Source organism: Tauraco erythrolophus, chromosome 2 (genome assembly GCF_009769465.1).
Source record: "Tauraco erythrolophus isolate bTauEry1 chromosome 2, bTauEry1.pri, whole genome shotgun sequence".
NCBI lineage: Eukaryota > Metazoa > Chordata > Aves > Musophagiformes > Musophagidae > Tauraco > Tauraco erythrolophus.
This window is the reverse complement of record NC_141466.1, coordinates 44,703,208-44,723,549: the sequence shown is the minus strand read 5'-3', so window position 1 is coordinate 44,723,549 and position 20,342 is coordinate 44,703,208. Positions and strand designations below refer to the sequence as shown.

Below are 20,342 nucleotides of genomic sequence, written 5' to 3'. Positions count from 1 at the left end.
ACTGACCCACCACAGCGCACAGATAAGCCCAGCAGCCAAGATGGCGATGCCTTGGGGGAAATCTATTTAAGAAAGGGCAAAAACATGACACAGGCAAAGTAAGGAGTGAGGGGAAAAATGAGAGAAACAACTCTGCAGACACCAGGGTCAGTGAAGAAGTAGGGGAGGAGGTGCTCCAGCCATTAGAGCAAAGAATCTCATGGAGAGGACCATGGTGGAGCTGTGGTAGTCAATCTGCAGTCCATGGAAACCCTATGCAGAAGCAGGTTTATCCTGAAGGATTGCAGCCCATGGGAAGGACCCACGCTGGAGCAGGGCAGAAGTGTGAGGAGGGAAGAGAACAGAGAAGAATTGTTATGGACTGACCACTCCACCCTCCTCCCAATTCCCCATCTCATGAAGGAGTGAAGTTGAGCCTGGGAAAATGCAGGGTAGGGGGAAGGTGTTTTAGTTTTTGTCTTTGTTTCTTACTATGCAAACCTATTTTAACTGGCAATAAATTAAATTAATTTTCCCCGAGTTGAGCCTGTTTTGCCCATGACAGTAATTGGTAGGTGATCTCCCTGTCCTTACCTGGACCCAGAAGCTTTTTTATCTTTTCTCTCCTGCACTGCTGAGGGGGAATGAGAAAGTGGCTGGGGGGCATCAGGCAGCCAGACAAGGTCACCCCACCACAGATACCAGTAAGATTTTGCTTTATGATTATAAATTTACTCACCTTTTTTCCATATATTCCTGGCACTCCTTGATCTCCTTTAGGGCCTCTTTCTCCCTAGATAAAATGTGTACAAGTAAGTTAATTTTTAAAATAGAAGTAGTTATATACAGACACATGTATAGCACACATAAAATGAAGCAGGCAAAGAGCTCCATCTGACATTAAAAGAAGACAGTAAATGCAAATATTGAATTTTCCAATACCCCTCTCCTGGGGTAGAAGCCTAGAATGTCCAATGCTGGTGGTGAGACAATCCACAACTTGCAGGCTTAATGCTTCTATTTTGAATTGAAGCACTTTGAGTTTCTGGTTGCTTCAATACAGGCAGGTACCTAAGTGAAAATTCAGCTCTTTGAAAAGGGCTGCACTCTTCAGAAGACTTTATTTGTAAAGTTTAAAACACAAATTTGGAAAAACTAAGAAGTAAATTCAGTTGAGTACTAACACAGAAGATCAAAACATACAGTTGATAATGTTTTGGGGTACACACAGATGAAACAAACTCATTGGGTTAGATCAGAACTATCCTTCAAAATGCTGTCACTCAAACAACTACAAGAAAATTGTATATGTATTTTTTGACACATTATTTATGATGAAGAAGGTTCTAAGTCATAATAAAATCAAAGTTCTAATTAATATAGAATCTATATATTAATATAATATAGCAGAACAAAAACAAAAAAACAGGTCGTTTTCATTGCTTCATATACATGTAATGAAGTCTCATGGCATGTATCTTCCTTCAATTTCAGCATCATACCTATTTATTTTATGTAGTTTTTATTTATTTTAGTTTTTATTTATTTTATGTAGTTCATCAAATGCCTTGACATAATATTGTAAATAAACTTATTCTTCCTTTAAATGAGACTATAACATAAGCTGAAACATATGAATACTGTAACAAGAAATATTTAATTTCGACCTTCGGCGCTGGCATCCCATGTAATCCAGGAAAACCAGGTAGTCCACGGTCACCCTAAAAGAACAAACATTTTAAATGCTTATATCTAAAATAGTAGTAATATACTACAACACCACATATTCTCAATGATCAACAAATAGTGGAGAGATGTTATATATCTCCATATCAACTACATAACATAGGTACACTGACTGACGAGAGTTTGTTGAACTTTAAATGAGATTCAATACATAAAAGAAAAAAATTAAACAATCACTAAATATTTTAGAATAAATTTTACTGTAATCTCTCAATAAGGCTTATGGAGAATCAAAAGTAGCAATTTAGCTTTGACAAGAGGGAAAAAAGCTTTGAAAAGAGTTTTTAAAATCTCTGTAGGAGCTGTGATACTTCTACCATCCACTTCTAATTCCTGGAGAATAAGGAAACTCCCTCATTCTGGGATGGCTTTGCTCCTAGCTCTTACTGGCAAAATCAAAGAGCTACTGACCTGATTAAATGTCTCACCAGCTTACTCTGGATGAGGAAAGTATTAAAAAATAAGGTATTAACTATTTTCTCTAAAAAATAATAAAAAAAAAATACACTGATAAAACAACTTGGGCACTTTGACAACTGAGTTCTCATTTCAGTGGAAGAAAGAATCCACTTTGGTAAAAGCAGTTGGCAATTGAAAACACAAGCCACAACATCAGTTCTTTTTATTGCCCTCACAGGTGTCAGATATCAGGAATTCGAAAACTTTCACTATTGGTACTGAAGATATTTATCCAACAATTTGTCTGCACGCTCCCTTAAGCAATCACACCAAAAGGCCAAATTTTAACTTAGCACTATGTGACTTGAAACAATAAAAACAAGCTTAGTTGCTTGTTTCAGTAAATAGGATCTACTTCACTCAGGACAAAGAGCCAATCACCAAATCATTTTTGAACAATCACAATGTTTTCTCTCTGTTAAGATCTAACTTTATATAGAGCAATATATTTCAATTTGGTTACTATATTTCAATCACAGAGGAATAGTAAATTATGCTCAGGAAGTTTTTTTCTGTATTATTTCTAGTTCTAAGACAAAGGTTAAAAGAAAACACGCCTCAGTGGTATTTATCAAAACCATTCATGTCTAAGCACATTGGAGAGGTCTGTCACACATTCACAGAAGATAGGAACACGACCACAGGAACGATAGTTTGTGAGTTAATGCTATCAAAATATTTAAAAAAAAAGAAAAAGTATTGAAAACAGGCAATGGGATAGAGCTTAAAAAATCAGCAACGCTTCTAAAATAAACACTTCATGCATCCATTGCGTCTTAATGAAAAAGAATGGAGCCTCAATTTCTGCTCAGAAGTGGTGATTCAATTATTGAATAAACTAAAACACTTGGCAATGGAAATAGTTTTAAATTAGTTGCTACAGAAACTTTACAAGTAACGGGATGAAATTAAGGGATGAAAATTTGGGCTGAATCATGAGGAAAAAAATTCTAATGGCAAAACCTATTTTACAATGGAAGAAGTTTCCTAAAGCTGTGGTGGAAGCCCTACTTCTTGGCACATTTCAAACAAGGCTGGACTGAGCATTAGGAAATATTCTATCTGTCACAACCCTGCACTGCCAGGAGAATAGAGTTTTTCATCATCAGTATGTTACTTTCTGCATGGCCCAATACTTACTGATCAATTAGATTAAGATGCCTAAAGCACAGAACACATAAGTATGTTTTTTAGCTCTAATCATGCATTTGAGAATTCTGCTGAATAGTGATGAATTTAAGGACCTGCTTTTAATACTGAGAACCTTAGAAGAAGGAAAATCTACATTAAAATCTGTTTGGAAAACAAATGTTTGTTTTGCAAAAAATACTTCGAAGTTTTAGTAAAGGAAAAACAAAACACATTTTTATCACAATGAACTTAGAACTTTTCTAAACATAGGGCAAAAGTGTGAGAGGAGGAGATCCAGATTCAAGTTTATCCTGATTACCAGAAGGGAGTGATATATAAGCTTCCACATCTGTCTGCAGCTCCAAGCTACTGGTTACACCTCAGCTAGAATTTTTCCACAAAAAGCTTTAGTTTCAATTAGTCAGTGATTTCTGATATAAAGTGCCATCCAGAACATCCTACCTAGCTCATCTGGATGCTCACTTAAAGAGAAAAATAGTGAAAAGAGATAGAAAGAAACCATTCTGACAGATGTCTGTATTGTGCTTCCAGGTACTCATATTTAGGTATGCTTTCTAAATATAAATTATTCATTGCAATAAAGGTGTTACTGGCAGAGGCTAAAGCCCATATAAACTTTATTAAATAAAGCAGACGTGATTTAGAATTGAAGTAACATTCTAAATTTAGGATTCTTATTCCTTCTTTATTAATAATTCTCACAGAAGCCTCAAGTGAAAACGTGAAAATATTGATACTATTAACTGTACAACCAAAAATGATAAATGGTAAGAGTAAAATCTTTTAATCTATTACTCTTTTTTTTTTTTTGGTTACCTTAGTCCCATCTTTCCCTGGCTCTCCCTTGATGCCTGGTAAGCCACGTGGTCCCTAAGAGAGAAAAAATGAAAACCAGCTCAGATACTAACACAATCTGCTACAGAATGAGACACAGAAATGTAATACAACATGACCTGGGGACTGATGTGTCAGCTGGTTGATCACAATATTTTGGTAACTGGATACAAAAGCAGATTCAAGCATCCAGCGTGTATGAATATGGCACACTATCATAACCCATGACTGGGGGACACCAAAACAATTTTTTGCTCTAACCAAGGACCATCCAGGAAAAAAGGACATCACGTGGCCTGTACTAGTCTAGAGATGTTCTCCTCCTTTCAGTTGTCAGTCTTTGCATATGCCATGTTGCAGGCTTGCTCTTGGCCCCACCATGATCTCAGATAGTTAATTCAACAAATTAGTAAATCCTTGACTATCCAGCCAGACTGGATTATGCCACAAGTAAAATACAGCACTGGTTTCCCATAACTGCCCCACTAAGGGCTACTAAATTAATACAATGAAGAAAGAAAAAGATTTCTCCTCCATCAGTCTGAGCTTTATCTGAAACCTTTTGGACATGTGAATTGTGGGTAATCAATCACCACAACGAGGCTTCAGATCACTGGTACTGATTCAGAGTAAAACAGAAGGAACTATTTGGCTTCTGGATCAGGATGAAAATTTCTAAGCTCCAGCTGAGTCCTGCTCCTGCAGGCCTTACCTAGCAACGATAACATTTACAGCCTAATTGTCAGCGTACTTACAAACCCCAAAGCCATGTGAGAACCAAAGCAATTCACCCAAGGATGGCCCCTGACTTCATGCCATCTTTTGAGCCCTTTTCATTCCCCTCACCTCAACTCTCAATTATAAACAACAGATATTGGGAGACAGTTGGCGGGATTCATCTCGGATTTTCAAATTCTAAGAGTGAAACAGAAACTTACTTGAACCCCTGGAGTTCCTGGGATACCCGGAGTTCCTGCTGTTCCCTGATATCCCTAAGGAAAAGAAACTAAGACTTGTGACTATTCATAAGTTATATTTACAAATTTCCAAAGACTTATTTAAGGAAAAAACAATCCTCTTGGTTACTAGAGAACTGTTGTCACAACCTCATCAATTAGGTCACAAATTTCAGTAACTGCTATCACAATCATACATTTGAGATTCAGATTTCAGCTTTCAGAAGCTTTCATCTCTGTATTTGAAGATTGCAGCCTCCAGACTTTATGCTAAAATCTGTTCTTCTAGAATTGTTACATGAAAATGTAGCAAATATATTGTTTTATTCCCCATTGCAGAGGTAGACACTTTTTTTCTCTTTCTCAAGAAAAATAGCTGAAAAATTCCAAGACTTTTAAAGGTTTATTTCCAGTTACAGCAATAAACTTTAAAAAACAAGGCATGTTCTAATACATTTTGCAGCTAGTTTTATAATATCTCTAAATAATAAAAATTCCGTTCTCCATACTAAGTACTTAGCTATGAACTTGAAAGTATATAACAGGCTATGTAAATAAAAGAATAATTTGAATGATTTGGACTATGAAAAGTAATACTAAATAATTCATGAGCTGAACAGAGAATTTCAGGAATGCTTTACTAGAAATCAACATTTGCAGGACAAAATAACCTTTACAGAACCCAAAAAATATGCCTGAGGTGTTCTGGTAGATTGGACTCAATGAGTACAGCAAAGATAGACAGTCTTTATACAAAATTAACAAGTACTTTAGAAGAATCATTTAACAGAGGCAAGTGACTGAAAAATGGGAATTTTACCTAATTCCACTAAGAACATATCATTCTAAGGGACAAAATGAGCTACAAGGAGTTTTTTTGACAAAACATACTAAACAAGAAGAGAAATTATCCTATAAAACTCTGAGACTATTTGGCTCAGACCTTTCAAAGCCCAAACTAAATTTGATAAATCCCATAAAATGGACTATCCAATTTCACATATGCAGAATTTTATCTTGATTTGAACTGAAAGAACTAATAATCCTGTTTCCAAATGAGCTTCAGTCTTAAAAACTTAGCACAAAATTTAATGGGGGGATTTCCACACTGGTAAAAAGGAGCTAATAGAACCTTTTCAAAACAAAGAAGGCAATGTGTATATCTGATTTCTTCTTTAAATCAGTCAGAGCTTCCTAAGAATAATAAACAGAGCTAAAATTATTCGCCGGGTTAGATACAAGAGAGTAATTGCTGTGCCCTCTTGCCAAAAGACATTTGAGCAGATGCCCAATGAGCCAGCTGGTAATGTTTAGTATAGAAGTAAACAGAATTCTAGGTCTCTGTCATACATGGATCCTTTATCAAGCATTTGACTTTTAGTGCTCAAGGCAGTTCTAGCAAAATCAGCTTTTGGTAAATGGTGTAGCATTCCCAGATTGCTTATAAGCTTCCTGGGTAGCTGAAACAATTCACCAAGCTAAAAAATGTCTTTAAAAGTTTATCCTTTTATTTCTTCTCTAAAAAAAAGCAAAAAGTTTGTATGACTTCCTGTTGTACATAATTCTATGTAAATAAGACTTTATTTCACATTTTAGATCTCTGAAATGCAATTTCCCTTCCTTCTCCTTCTAACTGAGTAGGAGAAGTACAGGAGGATAATTTCCTGGCTGAACTGAATTTCAAAATTCACAAGATGAATGGAGAATGGCAGATGAGTTTTCAGCTTACAAAACTGCATATTTAGCTCAGAGCTAGATCTTGTAATGTGATTTCAGAGCAAAGTGAACACATTGTCTGTGTGTTTGTTTAATGGAAAGCTGGAACGAAGCAGATTCAAAGGGACATTCACAGAAACATGAGAATCACTGGTACAAATAAAGTAGAAATTGTTTGTTCAAGTTAAAAAACACCTTCTATAAATTATAAATCCAGCTTTCATAAAAACTGAGAGTCTTTGTATCACTATTCCTTTTGCACTATAGATCATTAATCTATATGCAAAAGCCTACAATTTTTTTCCACTAAAGTCAAGTCAAGTCTTCTTTCCCTAACCTCAAAGCCCTCAGTAGGAACACGTATGTGATATACATACATATGCTCCAAGAACAGCTGTGCCAGCTGTGACATTTTACATAAAAGAGATAGAAGTGAAAATTCCGTTTTCAATTGACACAGACGAGTTCAGGACTGAAGGTTCATTTTCAAATAAGGTGAAAGCATTAAACTTGCCACCAAAAAGAATCCTGTTTATTTGGACTTGGTCTTCTCTCAGTAACTTTTCAGAAGACATAAAAATGGTGTCAAAAGTATTATAGATATTATAGCTAACCCTGAATTTGATACGCAGTTGCCTAAACACAAGCAGCTCCTGCCTTTTGAGATTCCCTAGACACCAAACCAGTGCTAGAAGATAGTGGCACAAAATATTTGGGACACATTCATTCTTTTGAAGCAGCAGCTTGGGCACAACAAAATACCGTACAGTGTAAGAATCCAACACCTCTTGGGGCATATTAGTCAAATACCTGTTGACTAACATGGGCATTTAGACACCCGTGTGTGTCTCTGTACATTCATTATCTTACATCAGTGTAACTGAAATCAGCATTATACAAAATCTCCCTCTCAATTTGTTGTGGGTGGGAACAGTACTGATAAATTTCTAGTGCCTGAAAAATCTGTAAAGGCAAAGCAACAAACGGCACAATACTGAGATGCTTAGTTTTGTACCAGATGGCTGGTACAAAAAAAAAAAAAAAAAAAAAATCACAGACAAAATATAACTTTGGAATTTAAAGAAAATAGCAATAATTTACAAATAATTCTAAGGGAAAAAGTTGAATAGACTTCTTAGGCCAAAGAGCTTACACAAGGGACACAGACAAATTAGCAATACTGTCAGCAGTGAATTAAGAGCCTTGCTGGAAAATGAAAGTTAGTTTAGCTGTAGGGAAAAAATTAAGCAAGAAGGACATATGACAAGTATTAATTCCAAATAACTTGTAGATGCAATAGCAGAGTAAACCTCATAATTGAATCTTCAATGCATTTGCATGCCCAAAGGACAAAAGTTAAGTAGCACTCCTAGTTGTTAACATCAGACAAATATAAAATAAAAATAGAGGACGTACTGATAAGGCAATGATGACTGCACTGCACGCTTCCTTATTGAAAAGCTTTTGGAGTCATTGAACAACGTAAATGACAAAGGCATGACAACAGGACTACTTGGGAAAGAAAAGGGAGAATAAACAAGCTCTATTTGGCTAGGAAATAACCAAGGATCAACAGTAATGGTCTAAAGATATTTAAGGACTGTAAACACTAAGTAAACAGAACTATTTAGGGTGATGTAACTAAGCATAATGGAATTCAACTGCAAAAGTAAAATTTAACTTGGTGTTAGGAAAACATCCTGGCAGAGAGGTCTGTGGACCTCTTGTGGAAGTCTCTTGCACAAAAATTTTTAGTACGTTTAAGGTACAACTATCTAAAGCATTAAAAGAGAAGTTTTCAAACCCTTTTCATAAAATTCATTACATCTTAAAGGACAGAAATTCTTAGAGCTATTCAGAAACGTATCCACGCCTACACTCAAACTTGCAGTCATGCTATGACCTTCTCCCTCACTGGCAATATCAGTAACTAAAATCCTGCGAGGCAACAGAAATGTTAGAAAGTACTTGATATATTTGAATCAAGTGTTTTAGCCTTTCTCTGAGAAGTTGTTTATCATCTAATGTTTCTGCCTCAGGGCCTTTCTCCTCCTTTTCTCAAGGAGCTTTTTTCCCATCCTGGCCCCAAACAACCTTCTCTAACACCTCACTATGCCTGTACTCATCTGCTTACTGCTTGTCTTTTTCCCAGCCCTTTGGACATGTGGATCAGTCAGGTGGTCCTCTCCAGAAGGTCTGTTTGGGGCCTGTGCCTTACTCCTTTCTCTGGGGCTTTCTTAAGCAGTGGGGTAACTCAGAGGGAGTTCAGAACAAGTGTTGTCTCCTCTCTCCTCCCTCTGTTAAATAGCATGGCATTATAGAAGGATTTCTCGTGGCATCTGCTTCTGCACGCTACCAGAGCCACTCTGAAGCCACTCTGTCTACACATACCAAAACATAAAAATGAAGAGTAGATCCAGCATTAGATCACAAAGGTAACTAAATGCAGCTTTTACCCTCCAACATAAATTTGGGGGTGACTCCTGATCAAAGATTTTTAATCACATGAACATTAATATGTGAAAAGTACAGAAAAGACTTTCCATTGCCTTGTCTGCTGCCTTTTTTTGCTTTGTTTTGTGCAGGCCTATTTAACTTTTTCTCCATTTGATTACACTTCCTTCCATTGCCTACTATATCATCTGCCAAGGCTTTCATAGTTCAGATCCGTTAGCAGTACATTTTATCTGAGCATGATGTTCTGGGCTCAAATATCAAATATAAAAAAATGCATCAAGATTATTAAATAAAAGGTCATAAATACAGCTTAAAAAGTTCCCAAGTTTCAGACTTCCAGGAGATGGGATGACGTACCAAGGGAATACAACTTCCTGCTCACTGCTTAGACATTCATCCTTATCATCTGCCCTTGGCCACTGCTGAAGATAGTCATACGGTCTTTTGTCCAAAATGTATAGCTGTATGCAACACAAGCCAGAAGCAGGCATTGCCCTGATTTCAAAGCAGTATGTCTCAGTGAAGCCACTACATGACTGTATTGGTCAGAATGGAGCAAACACATTTCCTTTAAGAATAACAAGGTCACAGTGTTACTGAGGAATATGTATTTTTCTGGAATTGAGAGCAGCATTTCACAGATGAACTATCAACTATGTCTGTGAAAGTTTCTTGAGAAAAGTAGCTGCAGAGTTTATATCAGCTTAAATCCCTAGGCAAACCATCCAACAGAACAGGCAATCCTATGTATACATGAAACTATTACCCATTTTTATTCCAAAAGTACTGCTGAAATAGTTGGCCATTGCCATTATACTACGTTCATCATAAAAGATTCAGCCTTCAGTTGATCACCAAATATTATTAAACTCTGGGTAGCACAGCTGTAATAATGTTCTATAGTTTTTTTAAAAACAAATATTGGAATGATCAGAAATTTCTTATTATGTGAGGCTTTTGATACCTTATGAACTCTCTATCTGGGTGTATCAGTAACGTCAGTCTCACCAGATTATTTTTAAACTGCTTATTGCTTGTGAAGACTGTAAAGACAAGGCAAACAGTTCCAAACTTTCATGAATGAAACTAGACGTAATACTGGAAAATTGTCTAGATTTGCCAGCCGCATGGTTCAAAGTTCAAAACTAACAAATAAGTATATTTTTTTATTTCTTTCAGCAGACAGATAACCTATCACCTCTATTAACCACAAGTGATCACTGCATAGACTCAGTTAATTTATTTTTCCCTTTAACTTGCGTTTTTCCCCAGTACATATAAAGTATCTTTTGGAATAAAAAAAATGGGTTTGTGCATTCTCAGGGCCAGCAACCACTCCAGCTGCTTCTTTCTGATGAATAATGCTCATTAAAATGAGTTCCAGTTGAGATCCAAACACTATTTTTACCCTTGTGCGTATTTACCAGTGCTATTTCTCCTGACAAGACAACTTAATAATTTCAGGTCCTGAATGACATTTTTGATTGAAAAAAATGTATTTAAATTACTTATTATGCTGCTCATTTTTGTGCTTTTCTCCAGTTACTTTACTTGTATGTATTGGAGCACGCAAAATGAACAAATGTGGCAATTAAAAGGAAAAAAAACAAAGAACTTATAAACAAAACTTTTAAAAAACAATTAAAGAATGATTGAAAATGAGTGATGTTTATGTTCACTTCCTCAAATATTACAGCAAACAATTTTACTGGATAATACCAGTTTTCATTTTCTGGTAATATCGAAAATATTCATGAGAATTGTTTTGAATTTTCCTGGACTAAAACTAACTTGAAGTATTACAACAATCTAGCCAGCCCATAAACAATAAACTAAATTTTCTTTGATGCTTTACTTTTAAAAAATCAGTTACATATAGTAATATAAATGCACGCTTAAAACCTTTCTCAGAGGAAGAAACATTTTGTTGATCAGTTATACTGTTTCAAGTAAATGAATACCAGATAGGCAAACTGGAATAACTTTAGAGAGGAACATAAAAATGTGTTCGGGAACAGAAAAGACTGACTTTCCAGGAAAAGCTTTTCATGCAAAAGCCATTTGATTAAACGACACTGACTACACAACTACCTGTAAGCTTATTGTGCTGTCTGAATTAAGAACTTACTTTTCAGAGTTCCCCAGGGGATATAGCTAAAAAGATTCATATGGGAAAAGTTATCTCAAACAAGGAAAATCACTGACAGCACAGAAAACGTGCAAGTCATATTAACAAACAAATAAGTAAAACAGAAAGAAAAAGACAGAGGGAGGAATCTGTTTTCCTACACAGTGTATCTAAATGCTCTCCTGTCGTTCACGGCTAAAAGCTAGCCTGGAAAGCACTCAAGAATCTACTGTAAGGAACAATAATGTACTGGCCAGAGCTGCAGATGATCTAATAGGTTTGCAATTATGTCCTTACAAAGAACAAGTGCAAAAAGCTACAGCTGATTTTACAAAAAAAATTAGTCAGGTAATAAAGCTATAGGATTTAACTGTAGGCAATTCAAATAACACATGAGCTTCGATTATAGCAAAATAGTAAAATTCCTCCCTTAGCGAGGCTTTTTGATTCTCTTCTAATTGTCTGAGATACTTTTGTTAATCTTTTTTTATGTTCAGAGAATGCCCATCTATGCACATTATGACTCACTCGAAGGAAAAAAACATAACTGCCAGACTGCAAAGTTACAGAAAGACTCTAGTATCAATTTATTTCTCCTTCAAGATTCACACTGTTACAAATTTCATTGCTTATGGGAAGATATATAGCATTGAAGTGGAAATCTGTTAACAAAAGTATGAAAAAGTAATAAATTGTTTCTATAACAATACTGTTGCAATTGACTGGGCACTTCAGAAATAAAGTCTTATCCTATTTTTTAAAAGAGTGAATGGAAATTGACAGTGTCCTACCAATATCCAGTCCGTTCTGGCTTCACTAAAGCTTACACAGTATTACTTTATTTTTCAAAATACCAGAGTTAGCTGGATTAAAGACAGCTCTGCTGTGCTTATCCATATTGCAAGTCTACTTCTAGCAATCGGCATGGTCAAACTGTGACGGACGCCTTCTCCCTTGCAACTCTCGGTTGAGACAGTTTGTATACCTGTCTTTCTACAGAACAGGACTGCTCTTCAGAAGCTTAAGCACCATCAATAATCAGTTGAAAAGTTATTCTGATTAGATCACACTTCTCTAGTTCAGATTCCACCCATTCCTATTTTAAAAACTACTTTCATGATTGTCTAGAACCAAAACATTGTATTTTATAGGACTGACAATTTCAATTCAGATTGATTTCTCTATTTCAAGTTCCAAAAACCATTGAAGATAACAGCTATCAAAAGCTGTTTGAGATAAAAGCAAAAATATAAAAACGTTTTTATATCACAGGAAAAATGAGGACATTTGCTTGTGAAACTACAATAAAAATCATGTACTCACAGCTCTCCTGGGCCATCATGTCTCACATTTTCAAACAGAGTAATTTTCAATTTTCAGGAACAATTGCATTTCTTGTTTTCAGTGCCTATTTTTTTCCTTTCAAACTAACTTTGCTTCCAAAAGGAATCACCACAAATAAATGAACTAGCTGCTATCCCTAAGAAAAGGCCAATGTGTAGCTAAGCAATAAAACACAAAGTGTTCACCTTTCTCCTAACATGTAGCATGGATCCTTCACTTTGTAACTGGTAATATTTATTACCCTTACAGCATATACACTTTCAAGTAAGTATCAATCTCACTTTTTCCATCTTTAGCTGACATAGAAATGAAATTTACTACTAGTATTAAAAATTCTTAACAAAAATAGAATTTATAATGTAGGTGTTTCTATGAAGCCATCAAAGTTGGTGGGTAGCGCCTATTTAGTAAGAATAACATGCTAGAAGTACTAAAATCAATTTTTCTGCAAGGGCAGATTTGGGAAAGACTTCTGATTAGTTGCAATATCCTCATGAATCTTTCCATAGGAGAGAAAAATTACTATAAGAGTGAAGTTGAAAGGTCTAAGTCAGCCCTTTGTTGCCTTTCTCTGAAGTCTCTCCAATTAGTCAAGTGTCGACCAAAATGGCCCAAAATAACAATATCCCTCCTAAGTCTCTACCAAACTCATAGAATATTAGTTCCCCAGTCTATAATCCAATGTTTCTTTCATAAATTATTTCATCTTCAACGCACTCATTCACTTATATTTTCTAATATTTGGGGACATCTTCTTGTGTTTTTATTCTCAGTAGTAATTGCATTCTCTGTGGATGTCAAGATATGATGCTTACCTTCTCCTCTACTTCACCATGGAGATTTCAAAATAACACTACAACCTAAGAACTCAACCATAAAATTTAGTCCTCACAATAAGAATGAAAAGCCACAATGAATTAACAATTCCTAGTACATGCATGCACTTTTCTTTTCCTACTTTTGGTATCCAAGTAAAGAAATTATCCTCTTTTCAGAAGCAAATTATTTTTAATACTCCCAACTGCCTTTTACCTTCCTCTCTTTCTTCTTTTTATTAAAAAATATAAATAATATAGCTTCTAATGAATAGGAAGCAACATCAGAGGCCACATTCTTAGAAAACAAACATGGGTGGTCAAGTCTCACAGCTTTTGGCTTGCCTTCTCTTAACACACCAGGGGCACATGCACATCACCACTTTGGTGATCAGAGACTTCAGGCTGCTAACAAAACCTTACTCAACAGAGAAGCTTGGCTGTCAATATCTTAGAGGCCTCCAATTAGATTCAGAGATCTAATATATTTTTTAATGAAACCTTAGGCTATTTTTATATATTTATTTGTTTTTACTACAGTTTTACTACAATAAAAAATGTTAACCATGAAGACCAGACGAGCCATTGCCCAATCTGTTGTTTTTATTTTAGGGACATATGTTATTCATCTACTTTCTTCTAGTCTTTACCATCCATACTAATGGAATGTCAGCTTAGAAAGTAAAATCTAGAGTAAAAGAAAAATATAGGTATTTTTATGATGTATGTTTTAACACATAATATTTAGAATGGAAAATATCTACATTTTTAACATTGTACATGCATATCTATGCATTTTGACGGACTACTTGAGGCAGCTAAAAAGAAATTAAATGAACCAAGCTTAAAACCATGAAGAGCAATCCCTAAAACAAAATAGATATGATTTAGCTGCCCTAAAGTGCTTTCTAATGCAGAAATTCTTAAGCAGTAAAGATTGAAAGTCAGATGGTGATAACTGCTACAAACTGATGCAAAGACCAACAGGGCCACTCATAGTCTGTTCTCTGCTTTACAACAGTGCCTAACTCATGCTATCATATTTACAATATTTTATCTTGAAACAAAAATACTATGATTAACATATTCATAGAATTGTTAGATTCACAGAGCGTTTAAGTGACATTCACGGTTTCAAAGAATGGAGATGAAATCATCTAAATTAGAAAATCTGATATCAGTGGTACATGCTTTTTCTTCTGTTAGTTTTGCATTTCTAATATATGACTAAGTTTTTAGTACTCACAGGCTTACCATCTGGACCAGGCTGACCAGGATAACCATGATTTCCGGGCTGCCCAGGGTCACCCTATGGAGAAGCAACACGTTAACACACCAAAGATACGAAAGAGCATTTTAAAATTAGCACCGAGCAACCTTAACCTTAATAAATGCCACAGAATAACGGCTGCAAGCCCAGATACCTGCTATTGAGCAATAATTCTCACAGCAAAAAGGAACTGATCTTATAACCCCTCCCTGGGAAAATTCTCCCTAACTTCTTGTGCAGGACTTGGAGACGTGAGTCCACGCTCAGTTAGAGCACAAGTTTGGCCTGTCATCTCAAATGTTTTAAGCTTTTTAACATCTTAATCAACAGAAATCAAAACACTTGTCATCAAATAGATGAAAAAGTCTTTATTAAAACCTTGTTATTCTAGTTATTCTACTAAGAAGAAAACTTTCACCTGCTTTGACTGAGTCTAGTTCTTAAAGCAAAAGCACTGGAAATGCAGGAGCCAGGATTAAAATCTGCTAAATACTAAACTCCTTTCCACACACTTATTGCTGTCTAAAAAAGATAATTCTTTTAGATTTTTTCTTATAAGGCCTTAGTAATTATTTTGATAACCTCTGTTATGACTATGTTAAAGGAAAATAAAAGTTGGTTCCCCAGGCTCCATGTCTATGGTAAGAAAGCAGGAACTTAACTTCCTACTCAATATATCCTCTTAGTGTATTAAAGTTCTGTTTATTTTACTAATGGACTTGATTTAAGAACAGCAAAATCCAATAAGACTTGACCTATAAAAACATTTTACTTCTACAGGAACGTCAAGCAGGTACTGCTTTCTTCAGCCTGAACCATCATCAGACCTGTGGGTCAGTTAAAACTGCAGAGTTGTTATAAACAGGGAGGACATTAGGAGGGATATATGAAACTAGCTTTCAATGTGACTGAAAAAATATCTTTTCACATATAAACCACAGAAATGTAATGCTGAGCTAAATAGGAAAGGATACAGAATAATGTCTCTTCAGAAAAGTATAACAGTTATAATTTGCTAAATTTATATCAGGTTATCCAGAATTATTACTGCCCAAATTAAGAAGTCCAGGCTTGAGATTTAAGCAAAAATAAATTTGACTTCAAATATACTATCTAAACTATGAAACTTTACGCCTTTAACTTGAACAGGTTAAAATATCAGTTACTTGTATTTTAAATTGGTTTAATTTAATTCATTTTATTTTACTCCATTAATATGACAACACAAAAATTGAGTTCAAATTTATACTGTTCTGAAGTCCAGTAATCAAAAGTTAAGAAATACCGTAACTAAAATAACCTATTGTCCTAGTTTTAGCTGGGACAGAGGTTTTTTTTTAACAGCTAGAAAAGCTCTATGTTTTGGTTTTACTCAGAGGATCACTCTGAGAAGAACGCTGATAACAAGCTGCCAAGGACTTTTCAGTGTGCTGGAGTGCAGAAGCACGGCGGGATAAGGGGGGAGCACAGATGGGACAAGGGGGACACGATTCCCCTTGTGATTTGTGTGGAACTTAAGACTGAGGGCCAAACTGGCCAATTAGTATTCCATATCGTGCAGCGTCATGCCCAGTATAAAAGTGAGGGTCAGCCGGGAAGAAGGGCTTTTGCGCTTTGGCTTTTGCCGCTTTTGCTCTTTTGCGCTTGCTGTGTTTTTCGCTCTATTGCTTTTCTTATTTTTTTTTTTCTCTTTCTCTCTCTCTCTCCCAGTACTCCCACTCTCAGAGTACTATCTCTCCCTCTCTGCCCCTCTCTATTTCGGGGCCTCGCGTTCGTCCGGGATTTGCAGTTTTTCGGGACGAGACGGGCTTCGCATACGAGGGGGTGGTGAGCACCTACATTGTATTAAATCATCTGTATTAAATCACTCTTATCTCAACCCACGGGTTTCACGTTTATCCTTTAATTCTCTCCCTCATTCCTGGGGGTGGGGGAGGGGGAGTCACCGGCTGTGGGGGGGGGGGGGCAGTTCAACCTAACCCACGACACCTATACAATCTTAAATTAGCTTCCTTTTCACTCTTTCTGCAGTCTTGCGTGTTAGGCAGCATCTTGTCACCTGTGTTATTCAGTTACCCCCAAACAAATATATTGCTATGCAACCAAAAGATTGCACATGAAGCAGGGATCTAAACAAAACTGTATAAGTCATCCTAATTCTGACATTTCATACTCCTTCATACTTTACAGGATGCGGCTTTCAATATTTTTTAATACTTTCTTCCCTCTCTCTTTTTTCTCTAATATGCTAATATAAGAGGAAAGGAAAAAGGTAAAATACTACAAAAAACCTGTTACATGAAATAATAATTATTTCCATCTTGTGGATTCCAGTTCCCTTATTAGAAACCCTTACCATTGTAGCAAAATGACCTTTGACCTGAGGCAGCTGCAACAGACTGTGAACCCCTTACATAATGAGAGTAGAGGGTTTTTTAATCATTTGCTTAATGAAAGACAAGAGGTTTGGGGGTTTCTTGTCTACCCTTATAAGGCAAGCTAGTAACTCTGGAAGCAGTGCTTAGCACAGTTATTGAGAAAGGTTCTGCAGTAAAATACTAGGGATTTGAGTTTGCCATGTTAAACATCTGAGACTCAAGTCTCGTTCTCATTTTAATCCTTCACCAACACTGAAGGGAGGTCATCAGAACAGCTAAGGTGGAACTCTCTCAGTAAGCACCTAGTCCTTTCTTTAACAAAGAAGGCAAAAAAAATCTCCAGTAAAAGACTTCTATTAGCAAACCATTTCATTCTCAGACAATTAGCAGTGCAAGATCATTTGCTGAAGATTAGTAAGGAAATACAATTTTACATCCATAAGCATTTTCCTTAAAAAATAAAAGATACATTTGTGTTATTAGGAGTTACGGCATCAAAACCTGGCCTTGAGGATCCTAGTCACTGTATTCATGCACTGGAAACCAGAACTAGGAGAACTTGTCCCCTACTTTTCTAATCTGCCTGACTATAACTAGTCAACATAAGATTTTTGGGGAAAAAAAAAAAGTAAAAAAAAAGTCATATACGCTCAATAAGACAGAATGGAAACTTACTTTGGGGCCTGGAGGTCCTTGTTTTCCTGGTGGGCATATGCAGGGGGCGGGTGTTGAGCCTACGTCACTAGGACCATTCATGCACTACCAAGAGTGAAACCAGTCATAAATACACATGCCAAAAGCATTCAACAAACATATCACAACATTACACGAAGCTGCTTTTCCTTAGGTTGCATAGGTCCTGGCTTTCACTCTTTTGTTCAGCTGGAATTTCTGCTTACCTGAATATTGCCTTCCAACTACTTTGCATGAATTCGTCATTTTACCCAGAAGAAAAATAAATAAAAAATTAAGTACCGATACTGGGCTGATATCTGCAACTCTATTTGCTTTTCCACAAACATTTTTTTATTTAGTTTGATAATTTTAAACCTGGCAACATGCAAAACTCTTCTCCTAAACTACTTGATATTGATCATTTGAAGTCTGATCAATTATCAAATATAACTATTTAATTGAAAGTTTCTAAAAAGAATCTAATTAATATTACGTATAGCATAATGACCACAACCAATGGGCATGCTATCATGTGTAGCAAGCCTGAAAAGAACATAAAGACCAAGTCTCCTACCTTCTGGGCATGTGTCCCAACTATGAAGCTACTTAAGGAAAGGTGGAGCATACCACCAACTCCTACCAGCCACCGGTCCTGACTCTCAGGGTTCCTATCCTCCAAAGACCATTAGGTGACCTTCTCCAAACTCTACTCCCTATACAAACAGCAATAAACACTAAACCTTGGCAGACCACATCATCCTCTAGAGGTTTGTTTTTTTTCTTTAAGGTATTTACTTCTCACCATTGAAACCACATGAAACCTCAGTGTTTTACCAAGGCAGGCAAGAGGAGAGCTACTAAATCAAATCCATTTGGCCAAGGTCAGGCACCCAAAATTTAGGTGCATCTGTACTAAACCTATATGCTGAATTTATATTCATTGAATTCTTTTTCACCCAGCAAGTTCATAAAGCTACGGAAAGGCTAAAATTTAAGAATCCAAGACACAAAAAAGTAGATTTTGTATTTATTACCTGAAACACTTTTTATAACATTTTACTCATATTTTCTAAAATAATGCAGAATTTTGCAACATTCTCTGAATGGAATTTTTTCTCAATGTCAAGTGATTGATCAAAACACAAATCCACGTGTCCTTTGCAATGGTACCAAGTGGAGTTATGGTGATGGTTAGGGAAGTTAACATATCAAGCCTTCAAACGAGCTCCCATTCAGAGAGCTCCCATTAGCATGATGCAGGTAACAGCTATCTGACTCTGCATATCCCCATTCACTTAGCAACAGCATCCAGCCCGGGAAATAAGAGCAATTGAATTCAAACAAAGAAAAAAATCAGGCCATTTTTTCTAAACAATGTGAGTTTCTTCAGAAAATCGACTTTTAATTTGCCTATTGACTAGAGTACAATTAATGGAAATCCAGCACTTTTAAGCTTAGCAAACCTCTGTCCACTTTTCAAAACAACGTGTATATTCCCTAGAATAGTAAGAAGTGTACATAAAGTCAAATACTACCTTAAACTGAGTTTGAGCAGTTTAGGATTGAGCCTACCTCTCCATTCTGAAACAAGAAGAAACATAGTTTAAGAGTACGGCAATATTTGTAATAAGCAAAATCCATTCATTTGTAAACACTACCAAAACCAATCACAAATTTAGGGCTGTTAACTGTCAAGGAATTATAATTCAAAATTTTAGGCTTTCTCAGAATTATGTGCAGCTACTATCAATGCATATGAATTTTTAGTCCATTTTATTTAAGGATCTTTCAACAGGAGCTACCAGTAGTAATTTTTAAAAAGTAATGACAAAACTTGAATTAATACTGAACCATGTAAATATTTACACACTAAATGTTTAGATTTGAGGCAAACCTTTTGCCACAAGTAACATAAAAAAATTCTCTGCTTTCTCATTCATGTCAGAGAAGGTACCAAAATATTTCTAAAATGTCTGATGTCTTCCTGAATCCAGCATCTGGGAAAACACGGCAGTACAGAGGAAAGGATAGCTTTTTCTTGCTTTCCTGTGTGACTGCATTAGACTCTTCTATCCACTGAATTGAGTTTTCCAATATTTGCAACACCACAGAACAATCCGTCCCCAAATATTTCAGCATACCCATCATGAAATTGTCTGTCCTAACAGTTTAGTAGTCACCATTAGCTGCACCACGTACAGTTTCCTAATGCACACAGTCATTATAGACTTCATACATAGTCTGTGGAGAGAGACAGCTTCCTCTGCATTCGTTTTTCATCTTAGGCAGCCTCTAGTTATCTTTCTCCACAGATCATACAGGGAGCTTAAATTTACTATGCAGCTAGGTATCTCAGGGAAAGGGGATTAATTAAGGCTGTAATTAGTACATACAACCCCTGCTTAGTTCAGGAGCTCTGACACAACCACACCC

The 20,342-nt window shown here is 36.0% G+C and overlaps 1 protein-coding gene across 2 annotated transcripts in view; it reads right to left on the bottom strand.

The window, feature by feature from the left end:
• Positions 1-20,342, bottom strand: part of COL21A1 (collagen type XXI alpha 1 chain) — a 91,673-nt gene that overhangs the window by 55,373 nt on the left and 15,958 nt on the right. The window contains exons 7-13 of one of the 2 annotated variants that reach the window (XM_086608315.1): positions 19,482-19,490; positions 17,910-17,993; positions 14,833-14,895; positions 5,109-5,162; positions 4,153-4,206; positions 1,647-1,700; positions 719-772 (exon numbers count right to left, since the gene is read on the bottom strand). In XM_086608315.1, coding sequence (XP_086464441.1) covers positions 719-772; positions 1,647-1,700; positions 4,153-4,206; positions 5,109-5,162; positions 14,833-14,895; positions 17,910-17,993; positions 19,482-19,490 — 372 coding nt within the window. The remainder of the gene's footprint in view (positions 1-718; positions 773-1,646; positions 1,701-4,152; positions 4,207-5,108; positions 5,163-14,832; positions 14,896-17,909; positions 17,994-19,481; positions 19,491-20,342) is intronic. The other variant, XM_086608316.1, reaches the window with a different exon arrangement.